We start from the raw sequence: 14265 nt of genomic DNA, 5'->3' as shown, positions 1-14265 counted from the left end.
GGATAAAAATAGTTACCTCTAAAGTGACCACAAGCAAAAAACGTGATTTTTTGTACAATCAGGAAGTTACAATCCGATATGCGCGAATTTTGAAAGGCACCAAGATCTTTGGGTTATAAACATGTATTTCAAGTTTCATCAAAATCAAATCAAAATTATGACCTCTAGAGGATCCACAACCTAGATATACCATATTTTTACACTATTTGCTTACGAGGGGCAAACATTTTGTCCGACAGTTTTGGTCTGACTTTTCTGAAATTACAGTATAACGGTGATATATTCAAACGTTTTGGTCTGACTTTCCTGAAATTACAGTATAACGGTGATATATTCAAATGTTTTTTTTAAATCCGATAATAATTGTGACCTCTAGAGGGACCACAAGCTAAAAACGCAATTTTTCATACAATCAGGGATAATTCAGGAAGTTACGATCCATATATGCCAATATCGAAAGGAACCAAGATCTTTGAGAGATAGACCTATATTTTAAGTTTCGTCAAAATCGAATAAAAATTGTGACCTGTAGAGTGTCCACAAACAAATTGTGGATGGACGGACAGGGGCGCCAACAATATACGTCCACATGAAAATGTGGGCGTATAAAAACATTAACATACAAACACAAAATATCAATGGTAGATAATCTCCCAGCTTTATATAAATTAGATTGAAACGTACAAATTTTACCAAACACTGAGAGATGACATTAACTTGTTTATATCATTTGCAAAAGAAGTAATTCTTAATTGATCATCTCTCTGTACATTGAACAAAATTGGACAATTTTTTGACTGATACTCTTTTTAGAGATTCAACTTTAACAATATTGGAGTTTACAAGGCATTCAAAATCCCCTAAATGAAAACCAGTGGCTTTAAAGATAGTCTATAGATCTGTGTCTATCCTATCTACTAACAAGAGGGAATACACGAAAATCCCTACAGGATTTCTTGACTCAAAGAAAGTGGGTAATTTCAATTATTTACTTTCATGCTGGGGTTTTTGGAAGGAGGAAACCCACAAGATAAGGCAGGAGATCCTACTCTTTGTACAAACCAAGGATTGAATCTCTGACATACATACAAAAACCATTAGGAATGTTGGTCAGTCAATGTTCTGGGACACTAGCAATTAATTTCTTTGCACTTGAAACCCTCAATCTTTGCTATTGATAAGTCCAAGATAATGAAATGTGGGTGAAATCACAATGCTAATAGTGTAGATTATCATCTGCAGCACACAACTCCCAAACTCAAGCTGAGATACAAATCCATATGTTGGGAGAGAGATTGCAATACCCTTCTTTATTCTTTTCATTGAAGAATATATTACATTTATTATAGAATATGCACACTCTTAAAAACCACCTCATGGGCCTTTTAATAGTAAAGTGTTATTTTATGTGTATGTTTAAAAATTAATTTATCAAGATATTTATCAGTGAAAGTAGTGCACGTCTTTCATTGGTTAATGAGAATTTTTTTACAGCTGTCCTTAAAATATCAGCCTACAATAGATCCAACTAGATAAAAATCCAAATATAGAAAGAGCTATTTAAAAAACTGACTATATTTATCCTTCCCTTAAAGCAAACTTGCCTACAAAGTATAACTTTTATCATTTAGCGTGACAGTTGTAGAAGAAGCCAACAGCTAACTGGCCTCAAGGCTTTCTTCTATTGTTTTATTTCTAACATATATAATCTATCTCTGTAGATAAACGGGTGTTTTTATTTGCTGAGTTTCTCTAAGGTCTCCCGAGTATGATTTATTTGTTACTATTTATAGCTGACAAATCTGTTGAATTTAAGGTCAAGGCCCAATAATTTATCACTCTTTTACTATAAGTTGTCCCTCTACATTCTTCCCACCTACAGTTTTACTTCTTTTTTAGTAATCTCAAACATCTACTTAATAACATCGTCACAGTTTTACTTTCCTTCTTGTAATATCATTAACATCTACTTAAAGCCAGCAACAAAACATTTATTTTACTATATGGTTCGTATGTATGCCCCAATAAACAATCTCACTAAGTTTTAAAAACTGATACTTACAACTTTTTTCCTGTATTGCATTTAAAAGCTTTAACAATTGAAATATGATTGAAAAGATCTCTCTGCAAAACGCGTACAAAATTTACGACTCATAATTTAGAAATTTAATACGAGTTCTAAAACCCAAATAAAATTAAATGAAATGGGGATATCATCCCAGTTTTGTGCACCAACTGAGATAATGAAGATGGGCATACAGCATACCATGTGCTCTGATTGGAAATATTACAAAGGACAGTGGCATTACTGCCTACTCTTCTTCGATTGACTTTAAATTCTAAACGTAACCTGTATTCTGGCATGTTCGTGGATTACTAACATCCTCACATTTTGTGTAGAATTACAGTAAAAGCTGCTGATAGTCTCATTTGTATTTTTCAGACAGTATCTAATTTTACACTGCTTAATCCACATTAAAATATACTCAAATTGATTATCTGGCATTTAATTAAGAAATCTAAGCCAAAATATCAATGGTAGATAACCTCCCGGCTTGGATTCAAATGGATTAAAAAGAGACCCATCAAACGATTTAACTTTATAGATGTTGTGCATGTTCGATCCCTGCATTGGCCGAGAAAGTTTATCAGGATTTTCCGACATGGTTTCGCCTTGTCAGTAGTGCAGGAAGGAGGGTCTGACAGCTGTCTAGTCGTTCTGATGGGATGGAAAACCAAGGCCCCATGTATACATTGGTTTGCAGGTAAAAGATCCCTTGGCAATTGTAATTCGATATAAGAGTAGGCCATGGTGCCACTGCCTGAGCAAACTTTCCCTCATAACACACTGTATGCCGTATGGCCGTCTTCATTAGCCCAGTCAGAGCAGAACAGTTGGACGTTTAACCCCATTTCATTTCATTTCTAGATGGTGTTGGCTTGTTTGTATATTCACAGAGAATGACGATTGATGTAAAATACAGAACCAGAACCGAATTAAACTAGTTTTTGGACTGATAATTGTTTTAGAGATTACTTTCATAATTTTGTAGGGGATTCAAAATCCTCTCAAATTATGATCAGTGTCTTTAATACATTGAAGCAAAATTATATGCACTATACAGTCAGTGTTTATATTCTAAAGCCTTTAAAAGTAATATAAGTATTGCCTACACATTGGTTGCTATAAGAAGTAATTAAATTAGTTTTATAAATAAATAAGTAGAGAAGTCAGTGGTATTCTGAGTTCACCCCTGTATGTGAGCTGCAGTTTGCCTGATCTGTCTGAACAGCCATGTAACTCTATCAAAGGTTATTTTTAGCAGCCATCTAGTTGACTGTTACTAAATTAGTCCTGAGTGTGAAGTTGTGAACCTATCATGACCAGATCTCTACACTCAATCTAACTGACTTGTTCAAGAGCTAGAAAACAGCACATCAATCGATTTAATCTTTATACATAATATCAGCCTGCACATACTAGATCATTTATATCAAAACAATACTAGTGCACTGTCTGAACGCAATCATACATGCTAAAAAAAACAATCTTGAATAACTTAATGCACACAAGACACAACTGTCTAAATTTACGAGGCATATTTGGAAATAGATTTGCAAGTTATGGCTGGCTGCAATCAAAATTCTGTATGAAATAAAAAGACATTTATGTCTGAATGAAAATTAATATGGATAATAATATTTCTATGTTAGATGACTTGGGAAGTTACACAGTTAACTGGGTCAAACATACATATACATTACATACAGATAAATAATTAGCTTCTTGAGAGAGATATATGTATATATATATATACATATATGAGCTTACATAAGTTTTATACTTCTCTGTTAAAGGAGCCATCCAGGATATATTTTAGTGAATAAAATGTGTTAATATGGGGTGAAGGACTCTTGCAAACCATTATTCTATTTCCTTTTAAATATCTTTCAATTTCCCCGTTACTGTCAGTCTTTCTAAAAGTCTTAAAATTTCAAGTACCTATGATACCTAAGTTTGCATAAGTGAAGGTTTAGTGTTGCCGTAAGTATCATAACAATTATAAGTCACTCATACAATGGAAGACTGAAATTTCCTAAATGAATGACAGTCTCTGGTTCATGCATAAGATCTATTCAGATTTGTACCACTCATTATAGGATGTCAACTTTATCATAAAACAAATTATATACCGATTGGAAATCCAACATAACATTCTGTCCAAAATGGAACAATTAAAACTACCACATTGTGTCGACAGCACCCCCCACCCACCCCTTTAAATGTGTAAAATGTCTTCTTTAATAGAGTTGTATCATGTTAACAAGATGGCAGAAAAGTGACCAAGCATAACATATTTATGACAGTAAATGATCTACTTGGGTTACATTAAGTTTTCTTACTGTAAAAAGTGAATATTTCTCCCAATATTAATAATGCCAGTCATTATATACATGTCCTTGTAGATCTTAATGAAGATAATTATACAATAGGCCTATAGCTATACATGTATCTTACTTGTATCTTTGATTTAAGATTAAAATGAGTCTATAGGCTTCCTGCACATGACATCCTACGCATAAATAACCGTTGACAATCAAATTAACACAAAGTTTTTGAAAAACAAAGAAATCAAAATAGTGTGTTTGAAACCAGTTGTCATGGCCCCAAAAACTTTTTTTTTAAAGGGCCATGTTACAATAATAGAGCTGATAATTTCATACAGTATACACTCGACACTAGCCTATAGAGTCATCTGGGTTGACACTTATTGTATCACAATTTGCCTTTCCTCTATATAGTTCATCGAATTGTGAATTGCGATACTTGACACTACTATTTTATTGTGAATCACTAAAAAATGTGACTGATTTCTGGTATAAAATGATTCAAAGTTCAAGAAAAAACTATTTCACGACACATGACATCTCAACAGAATATTTGAGTCTCATGTATTGTGATATGTATTATATCGAGTCTCATGTATTGTGATACATATCATATTGTGTCTCATTTATTTTGATCCATATTTTATCAAGTACATGTATTGCGATATGTATGTATCAATGAAATGAAATGGGGTTTAACGTCCTTCTGTTCTGCTCCTAAACTGGGCTAATGAAGACGGATGTATGTATCAAGTCTTATGTACTGTGATACATATCATATCAAGTCTTGTGTATTGTGATATGTATTGTATCACGTCTTGTGTATTGTGATACATATTGCATCAAGTCTCATGCATTATGATACACATCATATCTAGTCTCATGTATAGGATACATATATCATATTAAAACTATAGTAGCAACACCCAGCACTAGTGCAGTCATCAAAATTCTATATATGTATGTACCAGTCGGACCCGCACCAGTCACCAGATATACTATATTTAAAATGGTTATAGTGTTCATGTTTGACACCATGCCTAAAAAATCTCTAATTTTCACCAAGATTCTCCTGAAAGCTATCTACAAAATCCCTTAATCCAAAGTTGTTTTTAAGGATTTGGGGTAAGCTTGTTTTTGAAATAACTGGCATCCTGTCAATATTTACAGAATAAGCTGATTGGCACAAGTTATGTCTACAATAGGTGAGTGATATTTTATAGGAATTTTAAAAACTTTACCTAGAATTAAGAAGCAGTTGGTGAGAATCTTCAATTCAATCAGATTTGCAGATTTATACAAAATGTTGGGTCACAACAATTTTTTATATTTTTCATGCGTTAATTGGTAGACCCCATTGCATTTTTAAGATGCATTTTTAGAAAGGTACCCCCACACTTCCTGTTTCCCCAAACCAATCACTGTAATTTACATATCAGCACCCCCACCCCAATTTCCCCAAACCAACTGGAATGATAACTCTATGACTTTAGAAGTGTGAGTTTGTTGCATGTAGGTGGAGGATGTTACATTGTACATGTTGAACACCAAGCCAGACAGACTAATAATTGTAGACAAGATTAATACATATGTTTTTAAAAAGAACTTCACAATTGGCCATATGCCCGTCAGGAGTACAACATATGGATTCAAAAATATTAAAACATAAAACAAAGAGCTAAAACAACCACGTTCTTCTCATTAATTACATTTTGAAATATTAAACCCAAAATTGTCTCTACAGATACAGCAATTCAGATCCAATCTGTTCCACTTATTAATGAAGACTTGTTTCGATTTTTTGATTTTTATTAGAACAATAAATGGAATGGTATCCAGTCTGGAATATGAACCACAACACCAACTCAGTAGTGTAAAATATGGAAAGCGGGCCTGGCCCAGTTTTTTTCTGTACATATGTGTATGCTTAGTAATTACTAATAATTAGCAGAACATATTAACCGGCAACAAAGTTCTCAACATACATGTAACCTATAGGTTATTTCTTCACATTTTGCCATTTGATTTGCATATTCCAAAAAACTTTTCTTCAGAGAAAGCTGGGACTTTTTCTTTAAAAATCTGAATGCATCATCATTGTACTTATATAATTAATCAACATTGCAGTTGACTCAACTATACTCTAAAAACACAAATGGCAGCCAGCTAATTTTTCAGACAAACATGACTCACATTTTACATTGAGTATAATTAATGAGTGGATGCGTGAAGACATGCACACAAATATTCTTTACTTTCTCTTGCCTATGTAACTAATATACTAAACAATAAACAGTATTATACTTACTACTGTGCACAGTCAATAAGTTGATATTCATTAGATCTTTCAAAACAACCTTGTACTCCTTTATCTTTCCACAATATTTCTGTATGTTCATAGAATTCCTGCAAAAACAAAACACAAAAAAAAAACCATGTAAGAAGCATGAATTTGGAAAGGATACATCTTGCAAAGGTGTGGGAGTGTTTAACATTCACTGACCAGGTCATTTCAGGACTATGTAACTTTGTATATTTTAACTTCAATAATTCACTTGTAAATAGGGGGTCTTTAAACTGGAGAACTGGAGAAAGCCCATGGAATTAAGACATAGAATCACACATACACCTGGGATAAAAACCATGACTTGCATAGATTACAGGTCTTATAATAAACAGCACACAATATAAACTACATTGCCACCCAAAACACACACTAAAGAAAGAATAGGACACAAACACAACCTCAAAATACCATGTTCATTACAAGCTTATGGCGACTGTGGTGGTCTTGGAGGGGTTGCAAAATGGCTATATTTATCATATTATAATACATTACATGATCATAAAAATATACAACATATCTGAATAAAAACTATAAAATCAATAAAGTTTTGTATTTCAACATCAAATATTTCCTTATATATTGAATTCAAAACAATGCGACAAAGGTTACTACCACTAATTGAAGTATTTCTATTTTATGCACTATATTATAACTCTATGCATTTGCTTGAATGAAGAGCTGATTTACAAAACACTACAAGTACCATTCAGAACATCCTTGTTTCAAATTATTCTTTTATTCCTTGCACCTATCCCAGATAAATGAAACAGCTTTTATTTGACAAAGTTCTAATAAAATATTGCTTTAAATACATTGAAAATTCTATACAAATTAGAAATTAATCATTCTACCTTCATTCAGGGTTAGTGCTAAATGATAAGGCCAGCTCAATTTTTCATTATAGGTCGGGAGATGTAAACAAGGGCTCGCACTAATCTCAACCCTAACCCTAACCCTGGACCTAGTCCCAATGCTTACCCTAACCCTAACCTACAATCTTGCCAATAATCATGTGCCCTAACCTTATTTACATCTCAACGACCTTTTACAACAAGAGCATCGCTAACGCAGCAATATACGTCCACATTCCTGTTTTGTTTGATATGGTCCAGTTTGCATTGAGGGTCTGTGAAATAAAACTGGGTTGTAGGACTGCTATCAGTTTAACACTTCGTTCACATTAACAGAACACAATTTTTATTTTAAAACAATCGATGTCTTTATTCCAAAAAAATGACGTTTCGAATAGGTATGCAAAGTTTCAAAAGAATCTGTTAAGAATTGCGGTCTGTAGGCAAAACACAAGACACACAAACATTAGGTGTGGCTCTGTCCCAAGGGGTCGAGCATGCACCAAAAATAATAATAGAGGTCGGCCTTAGGATTAAGGAATAAGTATAAAAAGTAGCCTTAGGCTATAAGGAATAAGTATAAAAAAGTTTTCAAGATGATCGATTAAGAAATGCGGTCTGCAAGTGACACACAGACATAAAAAAAGAAAATGGGCGTAGCTCTGCCCCTGGGGGTTGGGTATTCACCACAAATAATAGGGATGTTCCTTAGGATAGAAGGAATATGTATGCTAGGTTTCAAGGTGATACGATAAGAAATGCGATCTGTAAATATAAGGGATGGGCGTGGCTCTGCCCCTGGCGGTCGGGCATGCACCAAAAACAATAGGGATCATCGTTAGGGTATAAGCAATTCATATGAAATTTTTTCAAGACGATTGATTAAGAATTGTGGCCTGTAGGTGACACACAGACATAAAAAGAAAAGGAAATGGGCGTGGCTCTGCCCCTGGAGGTAAAAAAACAATAGGGATCATCGTTAGGGTATAAGCAATTCATATGAAAAAATTTAAAGACGATTGATTAAGAATTGTGGCCTGTAGGCGACACACAGACATAAAAAAGAAAATGGGCGTGGCTTTGCCCCTGGGGGTTGGGCATGCACCCAAAACGATAGGGATGTTCCTTAGGGTACAAAGAATAAGTATGCAAAGTTTCAAGATGATACGTTAAGAAATGTGGCCTGTAGACGACAAACAAACAAATACAAAAAATGGGGGTGGCTCTGCCCCGGGGAGGCGAGCATGCACTAAAAACAATAGGGATCATCCTTAGGGTATAAGGAATAAGTATGTAAAGTTGATACGTTAAGAAATGCTGTCTGTAGATGACAAACAAATAAATAAATATAAGGAATGGGCGTGGTTCTGCCCCTGGGGGTCGGGCATGCACCAAAAACAATAGGGATCATACTTAGGGTATAAGCAATTCATATGAAAATTTTTCAAGACGATTGAATAAGAATTGTGGCCTATAGGCGACACACAGACATAAAAAGAAAAGAAAAAGTTCGTGGCTCTGCCCCTGGGGTCGGGCATGCACCCCAAACGATAGGGATGTTCCTTGGGGTACAAAGAATAAGTATGCATAGTTTCAAGATGATACGTTAAGAAATGCGGTCTGTAGATGACTAACAAATAAATAAATATAAGGAATGGGCGTGGCTCTGCCCCTGGGGGTCGGGCATGCACCAAAAACAATAGGGGTCATACTTAGGGTATAAGGAATAAGTATACCAAGTTTGAAGAAAATCCAGTAAGAATTGCGCCCTGTAGGCGACACAAAGACACACGAAAAGAAAATGGGAAATGGGCGTGGCTCTGCCCCTGGGGGTTGGGCATGTACCCCAAACGATAGGGATGTTCCTTAGGGTACAAAGAATGTGTATGCAAGATTATAAGTTAAGAAATGTGGCCTGTAGACGACAAACAAACAAATACTAGAAATGGGCGTGGCTCTGCCCCTGGGGGTCGGGCATGCACCAAAAACAATAGGGATCTTCCTTGGGGTATAAGGAATAAGTATACCAAGTTTGAAGAAAATCCAGTAAGAATTGCGCCCTGTAGGCGACACAAAGACACACGAAAAGAAAATGGGCGTGGCTCTGCCCCTGGGGGTTGGGCATGCACCCCAAACGATAGGGATGTTCCTTAGGGTACAAAGAATGTGTATGCAAAGTTTCAAGATTATTAGTTAAGAAATGTGGCCTGTAGACGACAAACAAACAAATACTAGAAATGGGCGTGGCTCTGCCCCGGGGGGTCGGGCATGCACCAAAAACAATAGGGATCTTCCTTGGGGTATAAGGAATAAGTATACCAAGTTTGAAGAAAATCCATGAAGAATTGCGCCCTGTAGGCGAACCACAGACACACACACACACACACACACACACACACACACATACATACATACACACACACACACACACAGACAGGGGCGACGGCATAATACGTTCACATTATGAATGTGGACGTATAAAAATTGAGGTGGCCTTAACAAATAGAGTTTGCCATCATTCAGCAAATTTGGTGACCTCTGAACTGCCATGCACATCATCTCATAAATTAATATGGCATGCAGCTGACAGTATGCCATTGACCTATATATTGATTTTGTTGCTATAAATGGCATTGAGTTGAGTTGTCAAGGTAGCCTATAGTACAATCAATATAATGGTAAAATGTGCTTGTGGGGTCTAGACCTTAATATATATATTTTAAGGTCTAAACCTCGCAAGAACATATATATATGTACAAACTGCACTTGTCAGCAGTTCAAAATACAAATTTTAGTTTTACAATTTGCAATTTCCATTGCTCCACAATACCATTGTCACAGTGTTAAAATACAGAATACACTTTTCAGTAATACAAATACAGTTAATAGTTATTTTGCACATTACACTTCTCCATTCTTCATTTTACATAATAAGACAAATGCATAACAGAACTTAGCATATTAGAACATATACCTTATATGGGATCTACAACGAAGCTCATTTGCATATGGAAAAAAGTCCGGACTAGGATGGATATTAATTATTTCCATATGCAAATGAGTTTTGTCGTAGATCCGATATAAGGTATATGTGCTAATATGCTAAGTTCTATTATGCATTTGTCTATTATGCAAAATGGAGAAAAAGAAGTTTAATGTGCAAAATAACTATTATACAGTATTTAGTATTATTTAAAAGTGTATTCTGTATTTTAACACTGTGACATTGGTATTGTGGAGCAATGGAAGTGGCAAATTGTAAAACTAAAATATGTATCTTGAACTGCTGATATGTATCTTGAACTGCTGACACGTATTTTGCACCGTGAACTTTGAAATAATATTGGCAACGTTATCCTTCCATATATAACATTATAAATACCAGTATAATTATTAGTTGATTAGTTACCATAGTAAAAATAGCAACTTCAATATTATCAAACATTAATTAACTAGAATCTGACAGCATCATACTAGTTCATAGTAGAATTATTTTGCTTTCCTAATTAGGGTTTCACACGTTTACTCAATTACTTTTTGATTCTTGCATACTTTTTAAAATATTAAGGAAATTTCACTCAAGAGATCACTCATCACTGACAAACATTTCAGTGCATTGTTACAAAAATATATATAAATATTCAAATTGTTGAGATGAGTAAAAGACAACATGATATAAGAGAAAATAAAATAAAGATATAAAATCAACTTACAGGAGGATATTCAAAGTCGGATTGACTGGCTACATCTTGAATATAATCCACTCTAAATTGGTTTTCAGTATTTTCTAAGGTAGCAGGTGGGTTTAATGTGCTCATAGCACCTGTTATTGTCTGCAATAAATAAACAAATAAATTACTGAAATACTACTATTATATTAATTCACTAATTTTACATGTTAAGAAGCTGTGTCATACCTTATGTTAAGAAGCTGTGTCATGTCATATATAATTTAATGTTATTATAGAAGGTTGTAATTGCAGGCCATAAATAGTAGTTTTCATTTGTTTATATTAAGAAAATAATTGAAACAATTAGTTTGTGTAAAGAAGAAGACATCTTGGAGTTTTACCTCATTTACAAATATCTTTTTAGCAATTAATGTTTGTTTAATGGCAAACGAATTATGATTATTTCATGTTTACCCGTTTACGCAAGTCATCGTATTTTCAAATAGCGATTTAAAGACTACGATCTCTCGACAATTACTTAATTTAAACATCTCAATTTTCACAAATTACAATTTAAGGGATTGAATGGAATAAAACAGATTGTAACCAAATGAAATTGATTTCCTATTAAAAGATAAGATTGCCAGGCAATGAAAAATACACCCACAGCAGCTAAATTGTCCAAGCAGTCGACAAGGGTTGTCGAATATTTATTCTTTTGGAGGTATTTTGATTTTGTTTTTGTTTTTGTTTTCTTATTAAATCTTAAATAATAAATCTGTGTAACGTAAATATTAGCGTTGATTAAGCTTTGAGAAATTTGATATTTTCCGTAAAAATGCAAGTCATGCATCACTACTTTAAGGATAATACAATGAAACAAAAATCTTTTTGACATGGGGATGGTTATCCTTTTGCATCCCATACATATCCAATTATGTTCATGTACTGTTACTGCACAGTATTAATTTTAGATATAATTTTTGTTCACTCTGCCATACAAAGCTCATTAAATAAATTTGTCCAAGATCTCTACCTGGTCATATCATGCTTCTTCCTGAGAATTGTCTTGATGATTTCAAAGGCCTTATATATACAAACAGCCCTCCTTGAATGTTGCCTGATTATTTTTTTCTTTAATCATTATATTTCTCGGCTTTTCTTCCTGACAAATCAGGTACTACATGCATTTGTATGTGGTTGTGTTATAACACAGTGTGCACACAATGAGACTACATGTATATAATTGATTGGAATATTGATTCACAAAGATCTATGAAACCTAGAACTACTGAAATATTAGCACATCTTATAACAGGGGTTTTCATATCTAGCAAATGAGGAAGTTTCAACTCTTTTTTCTAGAATCATAACATTCACAATGCAAAATACCTTACATGTCAATTGTTACAAGTGCATGTATAAATGTACATGTACCATATTGTGTTTTTTGAAGGTAAAGCTGGATGCAAGTTTTCATAAATATCAACAGTAGCCAATTTTGACATTAATAATCTCTATCTGTTAGGGATTTTGATTCCAACTTCAAACATAAAAATTCAATTTTTCCAAATCTTAAAAGTATTTAGCCTAGTCAATTATCTGCTGTAATTCACCAAGGTTGGAGACTGGTTTGTCCTGCAGTCATGCTGATTAAATCAAGTGTATTTTTAAATATCAGGTGAATCACAATTAACAATTAATAATGTACACTTTATATAATCAATAATGTTATTAATACACTAGTCAGACCAACATATAAAAAGTGTAACTTTTTAGTATAATTCCTTATTCTAATATCTAAATTATAGGAAGAATATTAAAGCAGATGATTGTTGTTTCCATTTCCAAATGTACTCTATTTGATTATTCAATATTTAAATAAGACAATGATATTAAAATATTAAAAGTATATAATCTCATGGCTTGGATTTAATCTGATTAAAAAGGCTAATCAAAAGGTTTTAGTGAAGATTATACAGTAAGTGGCCCTGGTGTGTTTTGACCATATCCTGTTTATGTGGCCTGCAGAGGATGCCGAATGTTCACAATACATCACATCTTTTTAAACACAGATTCAACTTCCATAATATTGAGGACGCGATCTACTTCAAAATATCCCAGATCTTTCTACAACGGGGTGTCCCGGTGGCTAAATGGTAAGACGCTGGCTAGCTAGCATGGAGGTTGGGTGTTCGATCCCTGCATTGGCTGAGAAAGTTCATCCAGATTTTCCGGAGTGGCTCCCCCTTGTCAGTGATGCAGGACGGAGGGCCTTACAAGGACAGCTGTCTAGTCATTTGGATGGGACGAAAAACCAAAGTCCCATGTACACATTTGCGTGCATGTAAAAGATCCCTTTACAGTTGGAATTCGATATAAGAGTAGGCCGTAGTGCCACTGTCCGGGCAAAATTTCCCTCATAGTACACTGTATGGTGTATGCCCATCTTCATTAGCCCAGATCGGAGCAGAACAGTAGGATGTTAAACCCCATTTCATTTCATTTCATTCTACAACATGGATGTTGATAGTTTTTTTAAATCGGATAAGAATTGTGACCTCTAGAGGGGCCACAAGCTAAAAACACAATTTTTCGTACAATAAGGGACCATAATTCAGGAAGTTACGATCCAATATGCGCAAATATCAAACGGAACCAAGATCTTTGGGTTATAAACTTGCATTTCAAGTTTCATCAAAATCGGATGAAAATTGTGACCTCTGGAGTGTCCACAAGCTAGAAACGTGATTTTTCAAACAATCAGGGGCCATAATCCATGAAGTTAAGGTCTGATATGTGCCAATATCGAAAGAAACCGAGATCTTTGGAAGATAGACCTATATTTTAAGTTTGGCCAAAATCTAATAAATATGATGACCTGTAGAGAGTTGTCCACAAACAAATTGCAGATGTCCACAAGCTAGAAAAGTGATTTTTCGTACAATCAGGGGCCATAATCCATGAAGTTATGGTCTGATATGTGCCAATATTGAAAGAAACTGAG

The 14265-nt window shown here is 34.3% G+C and overlaps 1 protein-coding gene across 1 annotated transcript in view; it reads right to left on the bottom strand.

Moving 5' to 3' along the window:
• The window catches only part of LOC126814522 (guanine nucleotide-binding protein G(s) subunit alpha), a 59940-nt gene that overhangs the window by 26700 nt on the left and 18975 nt on the right, over positions 1–14265 (bottom strand). The window contains exons 4-5 of the mRNA XM_050539700.2: positions 11301–11420; positions 6698–6795 (exon numbers count right to left, since the gene is read on the bottom strand). Of these exons, the coding sequence (XP_050395657.1) occupies positions 6698–6795; positions 11301–11420 (218 nt within the window). The remainder of the gene's footprint in view (positions 1–6697; positions 6796–11300; positions 11421–14265) is intronic.

The sequence above is a fragment of the Patella vulgata genome, chromosome 3 (assembly GCF_932274485.2).
Source record: "Patella vulgata chromosome 3, xgPatVulg1.2, whole genome shotgun sequence".
NCBI classification, from domain to species: Eukaryota; Metazoa; Mollusca; class Gastropoda; family Patellidae; genus Patella; species Patella vulgata.
This window is presented reverse-complemented; position numbering and strand designations above follow the sequence as displayed.